Here is a 22,588-nt window from a genome sequence, read left to right as displayed (position 1 = left end):
TATTTGAAAATCTGGAATCTGAGGGTGCAAAAATATCGCCTTTAAAGTTGTCCAAATGAAGTTCTTAGCAATGCATATTACTAATCAAAAAGTTAAGTTTTGATATATTTACGGTAGGAAATTTGCAAAATATCTTCACGGAACATGATCTTTACTTAATATCCTAATGATTTTTGGCATAAAAGAAAAATCGATAATTTTGACCCATACAATGTATTGTTGGCTATGGCTTACAAAACGTGTAAGAATCATAAGCTTTTGATGGTCACATAACTTATTTTCTGCAATAATCCAAAAGCCAATTTGTCGAGGGAACCAGGGTGATGCTAACATTCCTGATGGCCTACAAAAATATTTCATTGCTGCAGCACTCAAAAAACTTAAACTAACCTGCCAGGTTCAGATTGCAAAGGGTCATCATTGAGTGTTGCAGCATTAAAGTCCAACGGCTCCGCGTCCTGCAACAACTCAATGCTGTCTCGTCCTGTCTGGCTGCTGCTACGGGTGTACTTGGCCTCTGTGTATAAAAATGAAGGGATAAATGTGACTGCTTCTTTGCAAAATTCACTTAATAACAAATACTCTATAGGAAAACTACAGGACACATGTCTTATTGGGCATTAAACATACGCCGGTTTGTGTCTGAATTTAGGGTTTCGCCATAGTTGGTTTCCTTCATCTCAGACATGGACATCCGGTTTCTGGCAGCAGTCTCATCTCTTTGTGCATAACGCTCTCTCCATTCCTGTCATATACGTATAATCATATAACTGTAATATGTATCATTAGAGTAATTATATGTATGTATTACTCTGTACTATTTATAACTCACTCTTCGTCTGTTCTCCCCATCTTCTATTCTTTGGCGTTTTCTTCTTTCTATGCAAAAAACAACAACAAAATAAGTCAGATACACGTCCTCGTTTAATACCGGATGGGACCGTGTTAAATGTTAACGTCAGTGTCAGCGGTAACTACCCCACTGACGTATTGAGGTTTTCACCACTGCAGAAAGTAGAGCTGTAGCAATGAGCAAAAGTGATGTCTGAATCAATATTTATTTCTGCAACACATCTAACCATAGCAACCACAGGAGACAGCTTCACCTTATTTTTATACTACCGGTCAAACAGATAAGCTTGACATTAATTTTTTTCATGGTCTTACAATAGTTTTTGAAATTAGTCCTTTAGATAAGTATAAATTGGGCCTGTGAGTAAATTTCTTTACAAAACATAAAGAATAACATTTAGTTATATGATACTCTTATATTCTATTTAATGCATTTAATGTAATAGTATATATATATATATATATATATATTTAGTGATGTCAAACGATTAATCGCATTCAAAATAAGTTTTGTTTACATAATATGTGTGTATACGGTGTATATTAATTATGTATATATAAATACTAACGCATGCATGTATATATTTAAGAAAAATATGTTGTGTTTACATATTAAATATATTTATCTGTAATATAAATAATATAAATATATACATGTAAATATTTTCAAAACATATACTGTATGTGTGTGTTTTTATATATACATAATAAATATACACAGTACACATACATATATTATGTAAACAAAAACTTTTATTTTGGATGCGATTAATCGCTTGACAGCACTAGTGTTTTGAGATGTACTGCTAAAATATTTGAATAGCTAATTATTATATACCTTTTTTTCAGATATATTAAACATATTTTATTCACAAGTACATTTTAAAAATGCTTAAATTATGACTTAAAAGTAACATTACATGAATATTACTAATTATTATAGTTTTTATTTTTATTATTATGAATTAAAATTATAGGACACTTATCACACGTATTATTTGTCTCACACAGTATAAACAAGGCTTTTAAAAATATAACTGTCTTTTTCTTTTTTTAAATACATTTGAATTAATTATTAACTATGATGATTATTATTATATTTCCAAAATTTATAAACGTTAAAATTCAATCACACTTAAATTTCCATTTTAAAATTCTAATAATCACTCCACTTACCATTTCTTTCATAAAATATATAGCTGCCTTTATATTTTAGGAAGAGGGTCCTTCGCAGGGGGAAGCTTTCAGGAAAACTTTGTGTAGTTTTATATATTTTTTTAATCTTTTGGATTTTATTGATCTCTAAAAATGATTTGTATTTATTAGTTTTAGTTTATTTAGTTTTTATTTAAAGTAATGAACTTTTCTTTATCATTTTAGTTTTAGTTAACAATAACAACCCTGGTCCTTGGCATCAGCAAACATTTGAAAACTCACTGTAGTAATTGACGTTTCGGACCCAGTTGTGCATCCCAGTTTCTGTTTGGATCGGCATGGGCCTCCGACTCAGGAAATCTTCCATAACCGTAAGCGTTGATAAACTCTGACTGCAACAATCACACACAGATAAACAAGCCAGTGTAAGTGTTGAGGTAAATGTAAAATAAAAGCATGACTGACAGCTCAGGATGCCTAAGGAGAGATTACAGAAAAAGGCAAACATCTGTACACTGTCACACATAAAAAACTGCAAACATTTCCCACCTGAAAACAAGTATTTTATCTCCTCGTTTGACACTCTCGTCAATCAGGTGGAAAAGCAGAACCATTTTGGCAGAGTTCTCCAGAACACCCGTCTGGTAGTTGGTCATGATGTCTTTTGCCTAAAACAAATGATTCAAAAAGGATTCAAATGTGTTCATAATGTGCAGAAATTACATCATGACCACCAACATTTCCAACTAAAATCTATTCAAAGTTCAGCAGCCGGGCGCAAACAAAGACCAATCATAATATTTACATACAGAAGTCTTAAAGGTACAGTAGCAAAAACAGCTGGTTCTAATTCTAAGAGACAAGCCATAAAATAGTCTCGTAAAAAATATGATTGGTTTTTCTAACACTATAAGTTAAAAAGAAAATGCTAAAGGCAAATGAGAAAGTGAACAATGTGTTCTAGGACTGCACGATGAAAACACTAATTGTGATTTTTCTGATAAAAATTGAGATTTTTTAAAAATGCGTTAAAACTAAACTAAATAAACTAAAGAAATATATAAAGAAATATTACCATTTAATACAGAAGAAATATTACTATTGAAATATTTCACTGAAAAACAACAATAAAAAATATATAATAGTAATTTTAGTTTATGGTACAATTTGCTACATTATAATAAACTAATATTTATGACTGTCTTATTTTCTGTATTTTCAAAAGTTATACCAACAAGCTTCTGTTTGGCAAAAACCGCAGAGAGCTCTTAAAGCTTTTGTTGACAACAGCTGGTTTATAAGCACCACTAATACCAAATTTGGAAAGAAAATTTACTGCGAAATTTGCCACTTTGAGCCACTGAAAACAACACCGAAACATGCATCACATACATTTATTTAATTTAATTGCACATTTGTGATAAGTCATATTAGCATTTCGGTTTCAATTCAAAGAGTCAAACACATTCTAAGTTGCGCAGTGTTACCCATTCATATGTGATGACTTGGTTGGCCTTCTCCTGTAAGGGGTTCAGGGGTCCCATAGCAGCCATCTTGCTTTTGGCCGGGTCGGACGACTTGCCCTTTATTCCCGGAGCGGAGCAGCGGGTCCCGCTGGTGGAGTTGAGGTCATCCAGGTCAAGATCTTGCTCATTGGCCAGATTTTCCTTCTGCAGCGTTTCAAACAAAACGTCCGGATGATTCCAGATCTACAGGACGCACAAAAAAAAGAGTCGTAAGTACATCAACCACTATATATAAGGCATACAACAGGTGCGTCTTTGGGGTGTAAGTACCTTGCAGCAAACACAGAAAGCTTTAAGCGGGTTGAGTCCGAGCCACCCGGTGTTTCCCGCCTCCCTGAAGCGGTTCATGAACTCCGTATAGAGCGCCCTCTGCAGGCGAGATAGTCGTACCAGGATCACGTGCTCCTCTTTCCCTGGAAGCTGATTCCGGAGAACATCGTGACCTCGCCTGACCAGGGAGAAAACAGTTTAGCTTCATTTTCCAAAACCAATGGTCCAACTCAAAAATGCACAAAAACGCCATTTTTGTTCTGTACCTAAACCTCCTTAGAAGATGAATTTACTTGAGAAGCAAAAATTGTGAACAAAAAATAAGACTTATTTTCCAAGACATTTTGATTCTAAAGAAAATATACGTTGCGTATATAATAAATATGTAATAATTAAATAATACATGTAAACAATAATATTCAATAATAATAAAAACAATCAAAACCTAAACTTAAATATTGAATAAACAATAATTTGTAAATAAAAATAAATATTTAATAACAACAACAAATAATAAATGTAATAATATTATTTAATAATAATACAATTTACTATTAATAAATGTTTGTAAACAATAATACATACATAAATTCTAATAAAAATTAATTCATAATTCAATATTCCATATTACGAATGTAATAAAAATCTTAAGAGTAATGATAACAAAAAAGAAAAATAAATCCACAATAATTGTTAACACTAATACACATTTAATAATAATAAAAAACATTCAATAATAAATGTATGTAAACAACAAAAACCTAAATAGTAAATTAATAATTTGTAAACAATAATATGTTATATAATAATAATAATAATAATAATAATGAATATTCAATAATATTAATATTGAAAACAAATTATTAATAATGACATAATAAAAATTATAACAATAACAAACATGTAAAAATAAATATTCATTACTAATACCACAAATAATAAAAATGGGTAAATAATAAAGAGATAATTAATGTAAACAATAAGAATATTTCATAATGAAAATAACAACAATAATACTACTACTTATAATGGTGATAATAAAATAAATATTTATTTAATAATAAACATGTAAAAGATAACAAATATTCAATAATAATTAAATAAACAATAATAAATATTCATAACTGTAATAATGACTCATGAACTATAATACAATAATTTTTTTATTTAAATTACTATAAATCTGAACATAAATGATACTAATATGTAATAATATACTAATAGACATAATATATTATTTTATTAACAACAACAAATAAGTAAATATAATAAATATTTCAGAAGAAATATAATATTAACACTCAATAATAATAATAATGATAAAAATAATCATAAGCACAATGCTTGAGACTGTAAAAATAATGTTAAATTGTACATGGTCGTTTTTTTTAAATAAATAAAATAAACAATAATAAATATGTAATAATAATAGCTGACCTCTGCACGAAGCCCTCCAGCAGACTGTGCAGGACGTGACTCCTGTATCTCATGAGCTGGACGTCCTGCGGTGTGCTGTCTATACACTGGCCGTTCAGAATGGGCCGCTCGAACATGTTACTAAACTCCTGCCGCGTACCGAGGAAATCGGGCCGGACGAAATCCACCATGCACCAGTACTCGATCAGGTTGTTTTGCAGCGGGTATCCGGTCAGAACCACCCGCCGCCGGGACCGGATGTTCTTCAGGGCCTGCGAGGTGCTGGCGTGGCAGTTTTTGATACGGTGGCCCTCGTCACATATGACGACATCCGGTCCGGGCCGCGACAGTGCTCTCTCAATCCCTGAACACCACAGAGGACACGCAAAAACTCATTAGAGACCATAACCAGAGTAAACGTCGTACATTTTCCACCCGCAATCCCCGACAGACCTTTCATGAGCTCCTGCTGACGGTCCTCCTCGTCCAGGTCAATAATTACAGGTCCCGCGGGTTTCTTGGACTTCCTCTTGCGGCCAGTTACAAAGCTCTTTTTGAGAGACAGCAGGCGGTACATCTCGTACCCCATTAGCAGCACCCCGCCGCCACGAGTCCAGTCCTCCACCACATTGGCCCGGGCCACTGTGGTTCTGGTCCAGATGCAAGAAATACATTGATGTGTCAGCAGATGCTACAAGCGACTGAACTACCGATTAACACGCAAATCATGACCAACATAAACACTTTAACAACAAAGATCCCAAACATATTGTGATAGATTATATTTGTCATTTTGTGCGTAAATCTCACAAAAACGAATAAAAAAAAACTTAAAATTGAATAGATAATTATATTTTTCATAATATATAGCCTATTTTTGAGACCAAGTTTTATTTTGTCATTGTGACATTATTGTTAATGACAAAAGCACATTTTCTCTCCAAATTCAGTACTGTAACATGTCAGGAAGTTTCATATCCAAATAGTTTAATTAATCATAATATATATTTTTTTAATTAATAATTAATAATTTTTTTACATTTAATTAATAATAATGTAACATGTAAATAATTGAATTAACATTTAATAATAAAAATACTGAAAAATACGCATTTATAACAAATGACACTAAACATAAATAACATTTAATATAAATAACACATACATACATACTCCACGACATTCTAATTTATTGAGATGCACCTGTATATATATACATACATATGTATGTATTTCAATACACCACTGTTATCTGTTATTAATACTATTATTACACATTTATTATAATAAATTAATAATAATTATGATAATAAATGCCTGAAAATAAAAATTAACATTGTGTTCACATATTCTATGGTGACTCTTGTTACTTTAATACAATGATTTTTTTTTATTTAAATCACCATAAAATGAAGCATACATGACATGATTATGTGAATGTATTAATAGACATTATTAATATATTGTTTTATTAACTTCATTTGTTAACATTGTCATTTTGTAATTAATTTACTAGCATATTTACTCATTTTTAATAACCAATTGTTTATTATAATAGTAATTATATAACTATTTAATGTTAAATAATTAATTTAAATAAAGCATGAATTTCTTTGAAAACACACACATACAATATATAAATATATGTATGTATGTATACACACACACACACACACACACACATATATATATATATAACAATTATTAACATACTCCTATCACAATAATGACAATGGAATTATGGCAATGACAACTGAGGACAGAAATGTGCTTAATTATCAATAAATAATGTCACAATATAAAACCAATATAAGAACTTCTTTCTTTTGATTTTGGGGTGCAATATGACCTATACATGTTCTTGTCTCTTTCCGTGAGATTCACCCTTGCTTTGGTTCACCATATTAACATTTGGAGTGCAAATAAGAGGCAGTGAAGCGTTTATACTTGTGCTCATCATTGAGGATGTGAACCTTAAAGGTTCGAGGTAAAACCTGGGCTGGATCCGTGTCGGGGGGAAGGGACTCAGCAGCAGGCAGCCAGAGATTAAACTCAGCCAGCCAGTTCTGTAGTGTATTCACCTGGAGACGAGAGGAGACATGAGATTCAAACCTCTCTGACAGAGCGACAAACACAATCCCAGGCCATCTCTGGTTCTTGGACACTCACAGGTACAATGGCAAGGACAGTTTTGGCTCCAGTGTGCTGCAGCAGGACGTCGATAAAGGAGATGACCTGTAGGGTTTTGCCCAGGCCCATACTGTGAGCCAGAACACAGCCGAAGCCACTGCTGCTCTTATAGCGCTCTAGAGACTCCACCAGGTTATCATACAGGAAACGAATACCACCAATCTGAAAGTAGAGGAAGAGACGTCGACAAAGAGGTTCCACGTCCAAGTGAAATGGAAAAAGGCTCATTTCATAGCAGAAATGCGTATACCTGGTGTGGTTTAACGGCGCGGGCAAGCTGCGGGGCGAGGAACAGGTCCTCCTCGTCTCCTGGGTGGTTGATATTGACAAGCACTCTTCCCTGGGTGTCTGGTTGATTGAGGCTGTCGTTCACATGTGACCCGCTGCTCTCCTCTGTGCCGGGAGTGACAGAGCGATCTTCACTGTTGTCTTCCTCGCTGCTAATCCGCAGGGTGTCTTCATCACCTGAACTCAACTCGATCACATCTGGAGAAACACAAATGAACAACAAGATACCTCAACCACAACTTGCTTCTTAAGAATATGCTTGCTTCTAGTTATTTTGAGGGGACAGCAAATTTACACTGTTATACAAGCTGTACACTCACTACTTTACATTGTAGCAAAGTGTCATTTCTTCAGTGTTGTCACATGAAAAGATATAATAAAATATTTACAAAAATGTGAGGGGTGTACTCACTTCTGTGAGATACATACAGGGGTGCACATAAGTTTTTCAGCTTGGTTCTCATATGAGAACCTGGAGATTTGGTTTGATCCTCACACTGCATATACTGTTACCCATTAAATATAACTATTAAAAAAATTAATTAATAAGACTGATAATAACATTGCACTTTATTTATTTAGTTAAAAAAAAAAAAAAAATTTAACTAAATAAAGTGTGATAACACTGTTATATTTTAAAATGAAAGGGAAGTATTAAATACAAAAACAATTACTTTATAGTAAACTTAAAAATAAAAAGTTAATATTTACTACTACTTTTTTTTAATTTTCATCATTTTCGAACTTAAAATCAGCAGGCTTTTATTTTGGCGGGTTGCCGGCAAAGTAAGTATATGCGCTTCCGGGTTTGGAGCTGCCGATCGAAGAACGTCAGTGAATGAAATGTCACAGTTTGTGCTTTGAACAGCATTGTGCTTTGAAAAAAAGACAGCGGATAGCCTAGATTTATGCTTTCAGTTTGAATAGAAATCTTATACAGTACAGTTTGTCGATCTAAAATGGTGATTGTGCATTAACAGCTGTCAATCATGTCGGTACGCAAATGTGCAGTCAGAACTTATTTACACAGCACATTTTTTGTTTTGGTTGCGTATGCGGACCTGCGTACCACTTATGTGCACCCCTGAATATATATGCAGTACACACGTGTTGTTTTTTCATTAAAAAAAAAATATATATATAAATATATATAAACATTACATTTTAAACATGTTAATAATAAATGTTATATTTATTAAGCATTAGATTTATAAATATTACAACAATAATTATTTTATTTTGACAACAATGTACCACATTATATTTTTACACAGACATAAAATTAAGCATAAAAAATTATACAATAAAATTAAGCATACATAATTTAAGCACACAAAAAGCATACATAATTTAAGCACACAAAAATTAAATTTTTTACATATATTTGTTGTTAATGTTAATATTAAACATTTATTATAATTAAAATAATAATATTAATAAATATATGTAAATAAAAATGTTAAAAATGTTTACAAATTTTTACTAAAATTTTTGAATGATAACTATTTTATTCTTTACAAATATTTATTGTTATCAAACTTTTATTACAATACATTTTAAATATTTACAATAAATATGTTTACTAAAATACATAAATAATTTTATATAAAATGTTATTATTTATTATGATATATGCAAATAATAATACAAATTTACCAAAAATCATTTGTAAATAATTATGTTTAATAATAATTTTAAATAAAATGTAAAAAAAAAAAAAAAAATTTTTAAAGACTTTTCCCCCCAAAAATAGTTTCTAACTTACATAAATTAATAATAAAACATATATGTAAATAATAAGAAATATTTAATAATATGTATATAATTAAATGCAATAATGTAAATAAATAATACTGTACTAGAACGAATGCTTGACTTTACCATCTCTGTGGGCAGGCAGCTGAGGGGGCGGAGCTTCTTTAGCCTCGGCCTCGTCTCCGCTGCTGTCCAGACAGATCACTTCTTGTTTGGGACCTGGCGCTGCAGTGGATAGATCTGACAACGGCAACAACACAACAAATTAACTAATTACAATACCAACAATTCTGCAGAGGAGCAGTGGGTGGCAGAGGCGAGTCTCACCTGCGTGAAGCGGGAAGTCTTTCCGCTGCTGTTCGAGACGCCGCCGTCGCTCGAGCTCCTCCTGCTGGGCGGCTTTAGTTCCCGCTTCCAGCTGGTGCTCCTTAAGGACCTTCCTGCATGTCGGAGGGGAGAGATGCAATTAGCAGGGAGACAAATGATTGTAATTATAAGTGTGACGTGATTAACAAACACACAAGGCAAGTAAAGGACCAATAAGAGTTTACTGTGAGCAATTATGACCAAAATAAAAGCAGAGACAAACAACACTTCCTGTTGTGAGATGCTTATTGTGTCTGGTTAGCATTAAGAAGACAAGAGGAAGTCGGAAGTAAAAACTTCTTACTTCTCTATTGGGAAATTGATTTTTAACTTATAAACCTTTACAGACAGATTTGTTGAAAATTATGAGGTTGTTAATTAAAGGTATATGCTTTTGTTGAAGCCATCTATTCATATTAATTCAACTTATTTTTAAAATCATGATTAACAGCTGAATTTGTGGTGAAAAACTACATTACCCATAATTTTCTATACAGAAAATTCCACCAATCAGAAACTTGAGATGCTATGCTGTGAAAACACTTAAATATTTGCATGCATATGCGTATTTTGCAATATTGTAGTTGAATTTTGCAGTTAATTGATCAGATTGAGAATTGCAAGCATGTTTTGTATTACAGCTTTTCTAAAAATGTTACGTTTAAATACACAAATTAAGCAATAACTAACTGAATATGCACCAATTTGGATACATTTTCCAGAACACTGGATAAAGCCAGATTCAAAATTCTTGTTTCATTTTGTTGACATACTAGAGTCAAAGGTTTTTATAGAGGGGATTTTGGATATCTCCTTTTATCACTCCATAAATCACAAAATACTGTCAACTGCTAGAAAAAATACATTTTAACCATGTTTTTAGGAATCAAATGTTATAAAAAACAGAGCATGTGTTATATGAGTAAACCCCACAGTAAAATCCTTCAGAATATAGATGGGAATAAAACTGTAAGTTTTGGTTTATGTAAGTGCTACTGAAGTGGAGGAAAAACGTTTTTGAGATAAAACGCGCTTTAAATATACAGATATAAAAATAATTGATACAGACTAGGTATGTAACGATTCACTCAAATCACGATTCGATTCTTAAATCCTACCCCTAAATGAATCGCGATTTGTTTAGCATCTCAACCGATTTGAATAGTCACATATTTTAATCGAATTTTAACCGGTTCGTGGTTAATCATTACATCCCTAATACAGACACAGTTAAAGTGTAATAAAAAAAATAACACTTCAAAGAGTATTTAGAAAATTTTCTTTCCACTAGTCTAAAACTACACGTTATGAAAGCCAAATAACCCAAAAAATGTTGAACTCAAAAAATTAAAAAACAATGTTTTGTCTGTAGTGTCTGGTCTGAAAATATATTGTTTCTACGGATAAAATCAACAACTTTATACGAGTAGTTTTTTATTCCACCATTGATTTTAATTCAACTATGTCATTTGCGATGCTTCATGGGATTGTAGTTCTTTCCACAAACATCAACAACCCGATCTTCCTTCCTGGTATTGTAGTACTTTTAAAGTTTTCTCACCGGTGAATGAATTCCTGTGCTCGCGCCCCCCAGCTCTGCATATTTTGCATGTCTCACTTAGTTAACACACCCGATTCAGATAACCAGCTCGTTAGAAGAGAGCTCCGTGCATTTACTGTGTTCTGATCGATATGATCCCTACACAGTGTTTATTGCTCCCTACTCTCTGAGCAGGGGACATCCGTTGAAGTTTACTTCACTTCAGAACATTCATTAACGGATTTGCGCTGCGCAGCATCTTCACACACGTCTTCACATCCAGTGCGAGGACTGGAATTGGGAACCACTGATGTAGCCTATTGTAGTAATGTTGTCTCTGGTATTCTGGTCTGTGAGCGACGAGCGTATATGCGTTCAGGGGGCGTGGCTTTGGACGGCGATTGCAGGGAGGGTGGGATGTTCGCTTTCAGTGCTATCAGGCTGAAGTTAGCATTTTCCAAGATCTCCTATTGCACCTTTAAGTACACAGTCTTGTACCTTTATCTTTTTGTCTTTTTGTCTTTGTTGCTTTATTACTTTATTGCTTCAAATCAAAGTTTGTAATGTTGTGATTCACTTCGCAGCTGGTTGCTTTGATTCTTGGCTTATAGAGTTTTGACAAAAATGTTAAAAAAATAAAATTAAAATAAAAATAACTTCTGGAACCGCTGCTAAAAAAAAAAAAAGTGGACAGGAAGTAATGCACTATCATTAAACGAAGCTCCATACCGGATGTTCCTCCTCAAGTGAGCAGGTTTAAAGGTTTTGGACTTCTTCTTCTTGGTGTTGCTGTTGGCAGACGTGTTGCTGCAGCTGTCTGGGCTGGATGGGGGTTGAGAGCCGGGCCGTGATGACGTCCGTGAGGTGGACGTGGGCTGGGAGGCGGGCCGAGAGGTGGGCTCAGGGCTGGAGTCTCTAGACATCGGTGAGGTAGGTGCCGGGCTGGTCGGATCTCTTTGATCCTCAGCCTCCAGGCTCTCAAGCTGGTCTGTTGAGAGGAAATACCAAGCGATCAATAATTGATTCACAGACTGAAAGCAGAGCGCACACATTAGCGACGATACTTTTATCCTCATGAAAACATGTCTTATTCAATGCAACTACAAACTCAAACAGGTGTTTGGTTGAGAAAGATGGTGGTGTGAATTGAAAAAGGTGCTCACCGCCTGCGTCTTCCTCATCATCCCCATCGTTCTCTCCATCCTCTTCCTCCATCTCCTCTTCCTCCTCACTGTTAAGGCTGGGCTCCAGGTCGCTCCCTGAGATCGCCTCTTCTGACATGGCGTCCCCTGGGTCTCCAAGAGCATTACTTACACATCTTCATTCAAACCACCTGAAGAGCAAACACAGTGAACAGAAAGTTTGGGGTTGGCAAAATTGTTTTGGAGAAGATTAATATTTTTTTTAGCAAGGATACATTAATTTGATTAAAAGTGACAGTAAAGACATTTGCAACTTTACAAAAGATGTCTATTTCAAATAAATGCATTTCTATTGAACTTTCTATTAACCAAAGATTCCTGAAATAAAAATGTTTTACTGTTTTCACAAAAATATGAAGCTGCACAACAATTTTCAAAAATGTTTCATACAGATGCATACTGCGGTAGTAAAAAAAAAATATATATATATATAAATTTGTAATATATGATTTAGGTACGCAACATTGCACGACCAAAATGTTTCAACACGATTGCAATGTGATTTTATACAATAGTATTTCAATAAAGAAAAAGTTAAAATTAAGTGAATTACATTTTAGACACATTATTGACATTTCGCTGATGAAAATAGTTCCAAACAAAGCCACAGCAGAACTGTTTTGTGTCTCCGAGCAACATGATGGTGTTTCTTAAAGGGTTAGTTCACCCAAAAATGAAAATTAGCCCATAAATTACTTTCAGACAAATCCAGTCGGAGTTATATTAAAAATTGTCTTTGATCTTTCAAGCTGTTTAATGTCACTCAGCGTGTGTTGTAGTGCATCAGTCCAAAAGAAGTGAAATAAAAAGCGCCCATCCTTAATAAAAAGTGCCTCACACAGCTCCGGGGGGTGAACAAAGTCCGAAAAACTTATCGGCCAATGCCGATATTTGAAAAATGCCAAATATCGGCCAACATATCGGCCTTGGCGATATATCGGTCGACCACTAGTAGCCATGCAAAGTTAAAACAGTTTAAACTTTTAGAAAGCACGTCACGAATTTGTGGAGGTTTATTCCTTTTCACTGCGTCTCATATGTTTTAAATGCAGTCTGTGTGAATGGCGCTTCGGCTCTTTGGATTAAGCAATGCATAAATACATGATGCTGTTTTGTTCATAATTGTTTATGCATTTTACGAAATTATATTTGATGATTTATGAGTTAATTTAGACGTAATGCACGTTTTTATAGAGTTATGCATTAGCATTATTTTGCTCATTGCGCCCTCGGGAGACAATTAGACCTATACAATAAAGACCCATTTAATCTGCATATAAAACATTAGAAATTAGATGTTTAATTTTTATTGTGTTTGATTGTTAAAACAAAAAATATTTGTTGTTTGTCTCAAATTGTGTTAATTATAAATACAGTGGTTAAATTTAAACATTTTTTTTCTATTGCTTTTTGTTTTAAAAAAGGTTATAAAAAATGTTAACAAACTAGAAATGATAAAACTACAAGGTAATTCCAAAAAAATCATAAACTGCTTCTGCTGGAAAATTATGACATATTGGGCAAAACAGTGATTGGAATAGGAAGCAGTGATTGAAATGAACATACAAGATCAACGTAGGCAAATATTTTAGTGGCAATAGAGAACTAGCCCCAAACTTGTGAATTTATATCAGCATAAGCCTGAAAAAAAACATACTGGCTACTATGTTTACTTTTCAGCTAAGAGGGAACAAACAATGCAAAATTGTAACTACAGAACTAAACAGTTAACATAGAATTTAGCATTGTGTAATTCACTTTAAACTAGGCGATTCTCAGCTGTAATCAAACATCAGAGCAACAATACAACAAAAACCGCAGTTCAGCAACAGGAGAACAAAGACCTGCCTCGTCTGCTTTTTTTTTTTTTTTTTGGTACAGATGGAAACTTTAAGCGAGATCTCCGGCTGTCTTCATAAACCCGTATCATTTTTCAGTCTCCCGTGAAACACAAAGGAAAGGAATTATGCCGTTGTCCTGGATGATTTTGTCCATACAATGAAAGCGAATGAGGCTGGATGCTGTCGAGCACCAAAAATGACAAAAAAGCACCATGAATAAATCATAAAAGTGGCCTACATGACTCGAGCCTTCAGTCTTCAAGTCATACAGACTATTTTTAAAATGTGTTTGATTCATAACATATAGCACTAACTATTATTAGGGATGCACCGATACCACTTTTTTCAGTACTCGCCCGATACCGATACTTCTATTTTTGGTACTTGCCGGTCCTTACTCTGTTTATGTGGTAAGTGAAATTTTATGTACTGTAATGTAACAGGCAACCATTACACCATGTTTACACCGGACGCGACAGTTGTCGTGTCGCGCCGCATCAGTTAAGTCTGTCTACACTGGACGCGACAAAGCAATAGATCAGTGGTTCTATAGTATTTTGTCGCGCCGTATTATTTTACAGCTGTTCCAACAAAAACAGTAGAAATCAATGACTTTTAATCAAACCAGATGTTGAATCCAACTGGAATATATATATATATATATATATATTAGTGCTGTAAAACGATTAATCGCATCCAAAATTAAAGTATACATACATACACATATATATATATATATATATATGGATGGAAATACAATTCCACACATAATCCATTACACCATTATAAACCCACTGACTTCGATTCTAACATTGTAATTTACATACAAAACAAGAACAGAAACATGTATATGTTCAATAAATCTTCAATAAATCTAATCTTTTCAATTATGAGAGCGATTGTGTGTAAAATGTAACTGTAGATTACTCTACACCTGCGCTCGCCACAAACCCGCTGTCATCAAACAAAGACACATACCCCCATCATATATCACTACACTAGAAGTACATTATCCTATTTTCGTATCATATAAAAGTATTTTAAAGCGCTTTTGTGGACTGAACTGAATGAGGTACATTTACATTACTGTACTTGGTGACCAGCGGCGCTGCTAACAGATGAACAACCAGCCGGAAAACTCACCTAAGATCCGCGATACGACCCCCAAACCACTTTAAACACATATATACAGATGTTTTGTACTGTCTTATATGCGTTGTGTATAAAACACATTATTATTTGAAGCCTCTCGACCGTGCTAGCTGTTAGCGCGTTAGCACGGGCGTGTGATGCTCTCTTTTGTTGACGTTAGCTTCCGCGCTAACTGTGCTCAAACATAACTAATAAATCACATTATCGCCGCTTGAACAAGCGTGTGTGGCGGTAAATCGGCGTCTTACCTTTTTACACCCTTGTTAGGATCCCTCGGCTGCGTTGTGACTCATTAAATTATTAATATTAATTTGTGTAGTACTCCCTGATTCTTTTATTTTATCTATCAATTGAGCAGGAGCAGCGACCTCAAACGCCCCCCGAGGCGCACAGACTCGCTCTGAAGGTTCCGCTCTTCTCACGGTCCGGGGGGCTGAGTGTCACTGAGTGTTTCATAATCACTCAGGGTTGCATAAATGTAAATACAACAAGGTGGCGTGTTGTATAAATGCCTAGAATAATCCAGACAGATGACTTACAAAAGGAAGTTCAAAGACAAGACTGTCGGTGACAGTATATAGGCCTACATCGTTTCAATCTGGACTGGAAGCCTGTACTTTCATCTTTTTTTTCGTTTCGTTTCGTTTTGGGATGTACCTTCATATTATGCATGCATTTTGATGTTTTAAGTATTATATAAAATTACTGCATACATATAAAATAGTAGCCTATATGTGACATGTTTTATATTTATGACAGGTAAAGCTATACATACAGTATTATGTAATTCATTACATAATAAACATTATAGGCTGTGTTATATGTTATAAAACAGCCATGTTTATGGAAAGGTTGTTAAAATGGCAAAGATGTTCAAGCTAGGTTTTACATTTTGCTTAAGCCTGTATTGTTATAAATAATATACTATTATAATGTAATAATATATACATTCATTAAAGTATTTTAGTAGCCTACATATCTGTTTAATTTGTTGAATTAAAATATTATTTTTATGATATTTGTGTAAAATTTGTTATTGCATTAAAAAAATCGATTTATTGTATGATATATAATTTATTATATAATTAGAAGCAGTTTATATCATGTTATAAAACAGCAAAGTTCAAGAAAAGGGTGTGTAAATACCCTAAATCCATTTAGACGACTTTCACTTTTTACTTGATTATAAATATTATTTTATATAGAGTCTAGATTCTAGAAGATAATAATATATGCTTTGATTAATGTATCATATTTTTCTATACAAGCCTGTAGTTATCTTTTTTAGACTGTATTATTGCAATATTATATTACTTTGTCATTTATAATGTAATAATATGTACTTTCATTAATCATACTTTGTATACAAAGCCTTTTTACTTTAACATTTTTCATTTAGCATATATCTTTATATTTTAGTGTTTTTGAACATTAAATATATATATTTTTAGAAAATATAGTATCTGATAAATAGTACATTCTAATATTTTAATGCGTTTAAAATTATTTAAATATAACAATATATTAAAAATACATGTTATTCATGTTATGTAACTTATTATATAATTAGGAAGCATTTTATGGCATGTTAAAAAAAAAAAACAGTGCTTTTAGAAAAAAGTTTCCCAAGAACAATCAAACTAGAAAACTTTTTAAATTTATTTTTGTACAAAAAAAGAGACAGTACCAGTATCACGCCTTTATAATAATACATTTGTTTATTATTATTATTATTATTATTACACTAAACTATATACATATTATTACATATTATATATTATATTAAATGTCTCTAACAGAATTTTACTTATGCACTAAAAGCATTCAGTAACTACAAATCACGTAAATCACTTTTTATTACATAAAATATTATGTAAAGTGATATTTAGGCATACATAATGTCCAACATAAACGGGTTAGATATAGATTTATTTATTTATTTATTTAGTCATTTAGCAGACGCTTTTATCCAAAGCGACTTACAAATGAGGACAACGGAAGCAATCAATTGTAGTATTAAAACAACTAAAAACAGATCCAAAACTAAAAGCAAATAAATAACAAATACAAATAATACAAATCAAACGTCAGTAGTTTATCAGTAATACTAAAAAATAACACTGCCAAACTTACATGCTAAAAAACAACAACTTACTTACACATAGTAAGAAATGGTTATAAAAACTGAAACAGAAGCGAAACAAGTAGTAGGAAAGAGGAGAAATAAAAAGAGATACTTATTAGAGATATAGAACAACCACAAAACAGGTATACCAAAAAAACAAAAACAAATATGCGAATAAATAAACTTACGAAACCCGTTTTATCGTGACACTCATCTGTCTTGAACTTCACAGCAGCAGATGCAGCGCCACCCAGCGCTTCTTCACTGTATTGCGTCATGACGCACGGCGCAGCGGAATGACGTCAACTACAGCCGACGGCGCTGCTCTTTTTGCGTTTACTAGCCGTCCAGATCGTCCAAAGATTGATCAAATATGTATTAGGAAATGACTGATGTAGTGTTTTATAATATTATGGACTGGTCGATGGTTTAGCGGAGAGATTTGGCGACTCTGATTTCTGCAAAAATGAACAAAGGTTGGCTGGAGTTAGAAAGTGACCCGGGTGAGTCTCTAAATAAACATTTATGCACATAATGCCATTATATAATAACCAATAATTATATTATTATTCATAAAATAGCCTGTAGGTTAACATGTCATCTTCCAATATAGTATTTTGTGCTTGTAGTATATTAATTAGACTAAAATGCATATAAGTCAACGCACTCGTATTAATTTCTGGTTTATCTCATAATATAATACTTTATCATATAAAACTTCTACTTGCTTATAATACTGTCTGTTTTGTGATGTCTCGTTCTTTTTCAGGGTTGTTCACACTCTTGTTGGAAGACTTTGGTGAGTTGATCCGTTTGGCACAGACATGCTTTTATCAATCTATTAAGTATGGAAAGTATGATATATAATGTTTATGTTTGGACTCAGGTGTGAAGGGCGTTCAGGTGGAGGAAATCTATGATCTTCAGAGCAAATGTCAAAGGTGGATTAATCACACACTTTTACGTTTTGTCATTTTTTTAAGCCTGTATGTTAATATTTATAAACTAAAATTAATTTGTTAACAATATTAATCATTTAAATGTTGTTTGTATACATACATATATTAATATTGTTAATATCAGTGTGTATTACAGTTTTTATCACAATAACATTTTTGTCATTTTTAAGCCTGTATAATATTGTTATATTGGTGATATTGGTTTCCTAATGATATTAATAATTTAAATATTAATTATAATGTTATTTTGGATTTTTGTTAACCTTTCATTTTTAATTTATTTTTATAATTTATATCTATGTATAAATATATATTTTATTGGTTATTTCATCATACAATTTACCTCTTTTGCCACTTACCATTTTAAGCATTTATGTTTATACAATAACAATTAATAAAATATTAATTTTGTAAAAAATGTAATATAAATTTTAATATTGATTTTTATCTATCTATATATATATATATATAACTTTTTTTAAATTATTATTCTAAAGCTGTCCTGTCTTTTTTTGTCTTCTCAGTCCTGTTTATGGCTTCATCTTCCTCTTCAAGTGGATCGAGGAGCGAAGATCTCGGCGTAAAGTCTCCACGCTGGTGGATGAAACCTCAGTTATCGATGACGAGATTGTTAACGACATGTTTTTTGCTCACCAAGTTAGTCCCGACAATATTTGCACTGCAACATAAATCTGCAGTTATTATCCTCCTTTTCTATAGTCTGTTTGTGGAATGTTGTGTGCAGTTGATACCGAACTCCTGTGCCACTCACGCTCTTCTGAGTGTGCTTCTGAACTGCAGCGGCGTGGAACTGGGAACGACTCTGAGCCGTATGAAGGCTTTCACCAAGGGCTTCAGTCCTGAGGTCAGTTACACACATAAAGATCATTTTTGGACACTTAAAGGGATAGTTCACCCAAAAATGAAAATTCTGTTATCATTACTCACCCTCAAGTTGTTCCAAACCCGTATAACATACTTTCTGCTATTGAACACAAAAGAAGATATTTTGAAGAATATTGCTAACCAAATAGATGATGGTAGCCATTGACTTCTATAGTATGGGGAAAAAAACTATGGAAATCAATGGCAGCCGTTAAAGGGTTAGTTCACCCAAAAATGAAAATTCTGTCATTAATTACTCACCCTCGTGTCGTTCCAAACCCGTAAGACCTTCGTTCATCTTGGAACACAAATTAAGATATTTTTGATGAAATCTGGGAGCTCTCAGACCCTCCATAGACAGCAACACAACTGAAATGTTCCCAGACTCAGAAACATAGTAAGGACATCAGTAAAATAGTCCATGTGACATCAGGGGTTCAAACGTAATTTTACAAAGCAGCGAGAATACTTTTTGTGCGTAAAGAAAACAATAATAACTAGGGATGCTCCGATCGATTGGCCGGAGATCGGTATCGGCTGATAATCATATTTTATGACTCGATCGATACTCAAAAACTTGGCCGATCTCAGGAAACGATCGCAATTTGATGACGTCAATGTGTGACGACGTACATGATGCGTGGGTACATAAATGATTTGGCGCCGCAGTCATGTCATCGCCGGTGTGGCAATGCTATAACGTTTTGAGAAACGTTATAGCAGTGCTTGTGTTTATCAGCCAGCCGCGGCACATTTCTGAAGCGGCTCTCCGCGCTGCTTCGTTAAAAATAGTCTTTTGTGAGGTGTCACAGCGTGGAGGACGGAACAAAAACAGAGGTTTCCCCAGTAACAGCTGTACACAAAGCAGCACTGAGCTCACAAACACTGCTTTATCAGGCATATAACATGCAAGATGAAATGAAAATGACATCGAAAATTTTCTAAAGCAAGTCCCGCATCTATTTTGATAGGACAGTATAGCAGTGACAGGAAGCGAAGTAGGAGAGAGAGGGGGGGCGGGATCGGTCCACGAGCCGGGACTTGAACTCGGGACGCCCGGAGCGCAACGGCACAATATGTCAGCGCACTGCCCACTAGGCTATTGGCGCCGACCTCGTTGATTTTTAAACGTGCAGTACGTGCTCATGTTTATTCAACGAAGCCTTTTGGAAAATCCGTTAGTTTTGATATTGTGGTGAGCACCACAAATAAATAAATGTATGGGAAACACATCCCACAGCACAACCACCTGAGCCCAACTTCAGTCTACTCATCACCTTAACTTTAACTGCGTTTGTAGCCGGTGCCATAGCCAGACTGATAAACAAACACAGACCAGAAGTTAACTTAGGGCCAGGTGCGTGCGCCCACTGAAACCGTCTATATAAAGCTTGAAGCATCAGAATCGGCATCGGTATCAATCGATCACCATGACAAGAAATCAGTACTCAGTATCGGCTGCAAAAATCCTGATCGGAGCATCCCTAATAATAACATAATTTATTCAACAATTCTTGTCCCCGGGTTACCGTCTTCCACCATGTTGGAGAGTACCCCAGAGCATAATCAGCGTTGTTTACATTCAACATGTGCGCGCTTTCTACTAAACGTAAACAACGCTGATTATGTTGGTTACGTTGACCCCTGATGTCACATGGACTACTTTACCGATGTCCTTGCTACGTTTCTGGACCTGGGAACATTGCAGTTGTGTTGCTGTCTATGGAGGGTCTGAGAGCTCTCGGATTTCATCAAAAATATCTTAATTGAAGATGAACGAAGGTCTTACGGGTTTGGAACGACATGAGGGTGAGTAATTAATGACAGAATTTTCATTTTTGGGTGAACTAACCCTTTATCTATTTGGTTACCTTTATCACTTTAAGTCATGTTTAAAAATGTCTGAATGTCAACAAAGTAGCATTAGCACACTTACATCTTCTCTTTGCCTGTTTTAAAACAAGTCTTTATTGTTTGACTTCTCAGAGTAAAGGTTACGCCATTGGAAACGCTCCTGAGCTGGCAAAAGCCCACAACAGCCATGCCAGGTAGAGTCAAGCTTTAATATTACACGTCTTCCCCATTAACATAGAATAAGTAGATTTTACACAAACATATCTAAATCTGCTGTTTTGTAGTCATTGTTTTTGTCTTGTTTTCCATGTAGACCGGAGCCGCGGCACCTGCCGGAGAAACAGAACGGCATCAGTGCCGTGCGGACAATGGAGGCATTTCACTTCGTCAGTTATGTGCCAATCAAAGACCGTCTGTTTGAGCTGGACGGTCTGAAGGCATATCCCATCGACCACGGTGAATTATCAACCTACAGAGGGCTGAATTCAAAGACACCCCGAAAATCAAAGTGAAAAAATGATGCAGCAGACTAGTCCATTTTGCTGAAATTTCATTGCAGCAACTCAAAATGGCACTCAGTAGTTTGTATGGCCCCCACGTGCTTGTATGCATGCCTGACAATGTCGGGGCATGCTCCTAATGAGACGACGGATAGTGTCCTGGGGTATTTCCTCCCAGACCTGGACCAGGGCATCACTGAGCTCCTGGACAGTCTGAGGTGCAACCTGGTGGCATCGGATGGACCGAAACATAATGTCCCAGAGGTGTTCTATTGGATTTAGGTCAGGCGAGCGTGGGGCCCATTCAATGGTATCAATTCTTTCATCCTCCAGGAACTGCCTGCATACTCTGGCCACATGAGGCCGGGCATTGTCGTGCATAGGGTTGCAAAGGGGTGGAAAATATCCGGAAACTTTCCAAAAATCCCTGGAATATTCCCAAAAAAGCCTGGAAAGTTTCCAAAATTTCTGGAATGTTTCCTAAATTTTTGCAACCCTAGTCGTGCACCAGGAGGAACCCAGGGCCCACTGCACCAGCGTAGGGTCTGACAGTGGGTCCACGGATTTCATCCCGATACCTAATGGCAGTCAGGGTGCCATTATCTAGCCTGTAGAGGTCTGTGTGTCCCTCCATGGATATGCCTCCCCAGACCATCACTGACCCACCACCAAACCGGTCATGCTGAACGATGTTACAGGCAGCATAACGTTT

The 22,588-nt window shown here is 34.6% G+C and overlaps 2 protein-coding genes and 1 long non-coding RNA gene across 5 annotated transcripts in view; 1 reads left to right on the top strand and 2 right to left on the bottom strand.

Annotated features, from left to right (window-relative positions):
• The window catches only part of LOC107756013 (helicase ARIP4-like), a 24,811-nt gene extending 8,765 nt beyond the window's left edge, over nucleotides 1-16,046 (bottom strand). For 2 of the 3 annotated variants that reach the window (XM_016572978.1, XM_016572979.1), the window contains exons 1-14: nucleotides 15,802-16,042; nucleotides 12,522-12,691; nucleotides 12,088-12,346; nucleotides 9,780-9,892; nucleotides 9,579-9,692; nucleotides 7,660-7,895; nucleotides 7,389-7,571; nucleotides 7,167-7,300; nucleotides 5,673-5,869; nucleotides 5,241-5,583; nucleotides 3,804-3,981; nucleotides 3,495-3,716; nucleotides 2,557-2,675; nucleotides 2,290-2,399 (exon numbers count right to left, since the gene is read on the bottom strand). In XM_016572978.1, the coding sequence (XP_016428464.1) occupies nucleotides 2,290-2,399; nucleotides 2,557-2,675; nucleotides 3,495-3,716; nucleotides 3,804-3,981; nucleotides 5,241-5,583; nucleotides 5,673-5,869; nucleotides 7,167-7,300; nucleotides 7,389-7,571; nucleotides 7,660-7,895; nucleotides 9,579-9,692; nucleotides 9,780-9,892; nucleotides 12,088-12,346; nucleotides 12,522-12,639 (2,326 nt within the window). In that variant the 5' untranslated portion in view covers nucleotides 12,640-12,691; nucleotides 15,802-16,042. Of the gene's footprint in view, nucleotides 1-2,289; nucleotides 2,400-2,556; nucleotides 2,676-3,494; nucleotides 3,717-3,803; nucleotides 3,982-5,240; nucleotides 5,584-5,672; nucleotides 5,870-7,166; nucleotides 7,301-7,388; nucleotides 7,572-7,659; nucleotides 7,896-9,578; nucleotides 9,693-9,779; nucleotides 9,893-12,087; nucleotides 12,347-12,521; nucleotides 12,692-15,801 lie in introns of all 3 variants that reach the window. The other variant, XR_001641766.1, reaches the window with a different exon arrangement.
• On the bottom strand, nucleotides 397-881 carry LOC107756014 (uncharacterized). Its single transcript, XR_001641767.1, has 3 exons — nucleotides 833-881; nucleotides 631-745; nucleotides 397-517 (listed from the first exon to the last, which is right to left on the bottom strand). It is a non-coding gene; the product is annotated as an uncharacterized LOC107756014 (long non-coding RNA).
• A 1,856-nt stretch (nucleotides 16,047-17,902) lies between the features above and the next one.
• The window catches only part of LOC107755981 (ubiquitin carboxyl-terminal hydrolase BAP1-like), a 9,741-nt gene continuing 5,055 nt past the window's right edge, over nucleotides 17,903-22,588 (top strand). The window contains exons 1-8 of the mRNA XM_016572945.1: nucleotides 17,903-18,181; nucleotides 18,448-18,477; nucleotides 18,565-18,619; nucleotides 19,162-19,294; nucleotides 19,383-19,502; nucleotides 21,509-21,570; nucleotides 21,690-21,832; nucleotides 21,959-22,094. Coding sequence (XP_016428431.1) covers nucleotides 18,145-18,181; nucleotides 18,448-18,477; nucleotides 18,565-18,619; nucleotides 19,162-19,294; nucleotides 19,383-19,502; nucleotides 21,509-21,570; nucleotides 21,690-21,832; nucleotides 21,959-22,094 — 716 coding nt within the window. The 5' untranslated portion in view covers nucleotides 17,903-18,144. The remainder of the gene's footprint in view (nucleotides 18,182-18,447; nucleotides 18,478-18,564; nucleotides 18,620-19,161; nucleotides 19,295-19,382; nucleotides 19,503-21,508; nucleotides 21,571-21,689; nucleotides 21,833-21,958; nucleotides 22,095-22,588) is intronic.

This window comes from Sinocyclocheilus rhinocerous, unplaced genomic scaffold, assembly GCF_001515625.1.
Source record: "Sinocyclocheilus rhinocerous isolate Xijiao unplaced genomic scaffold, SAMN03320098_v1.1 scaffold1283, whole genome shotgun sequence".
NCBI classification, from domain to species: Eukaryota; Metazoa; Chordata; class Actinopteri; order Cypriniformes; family Cyprinidae; genus Sinocyclocheilus; species Sinocyclocheilus rhinocerous.
This window is presented reverse-complemented; position numbering and strand designations above follow the sequence as displayed.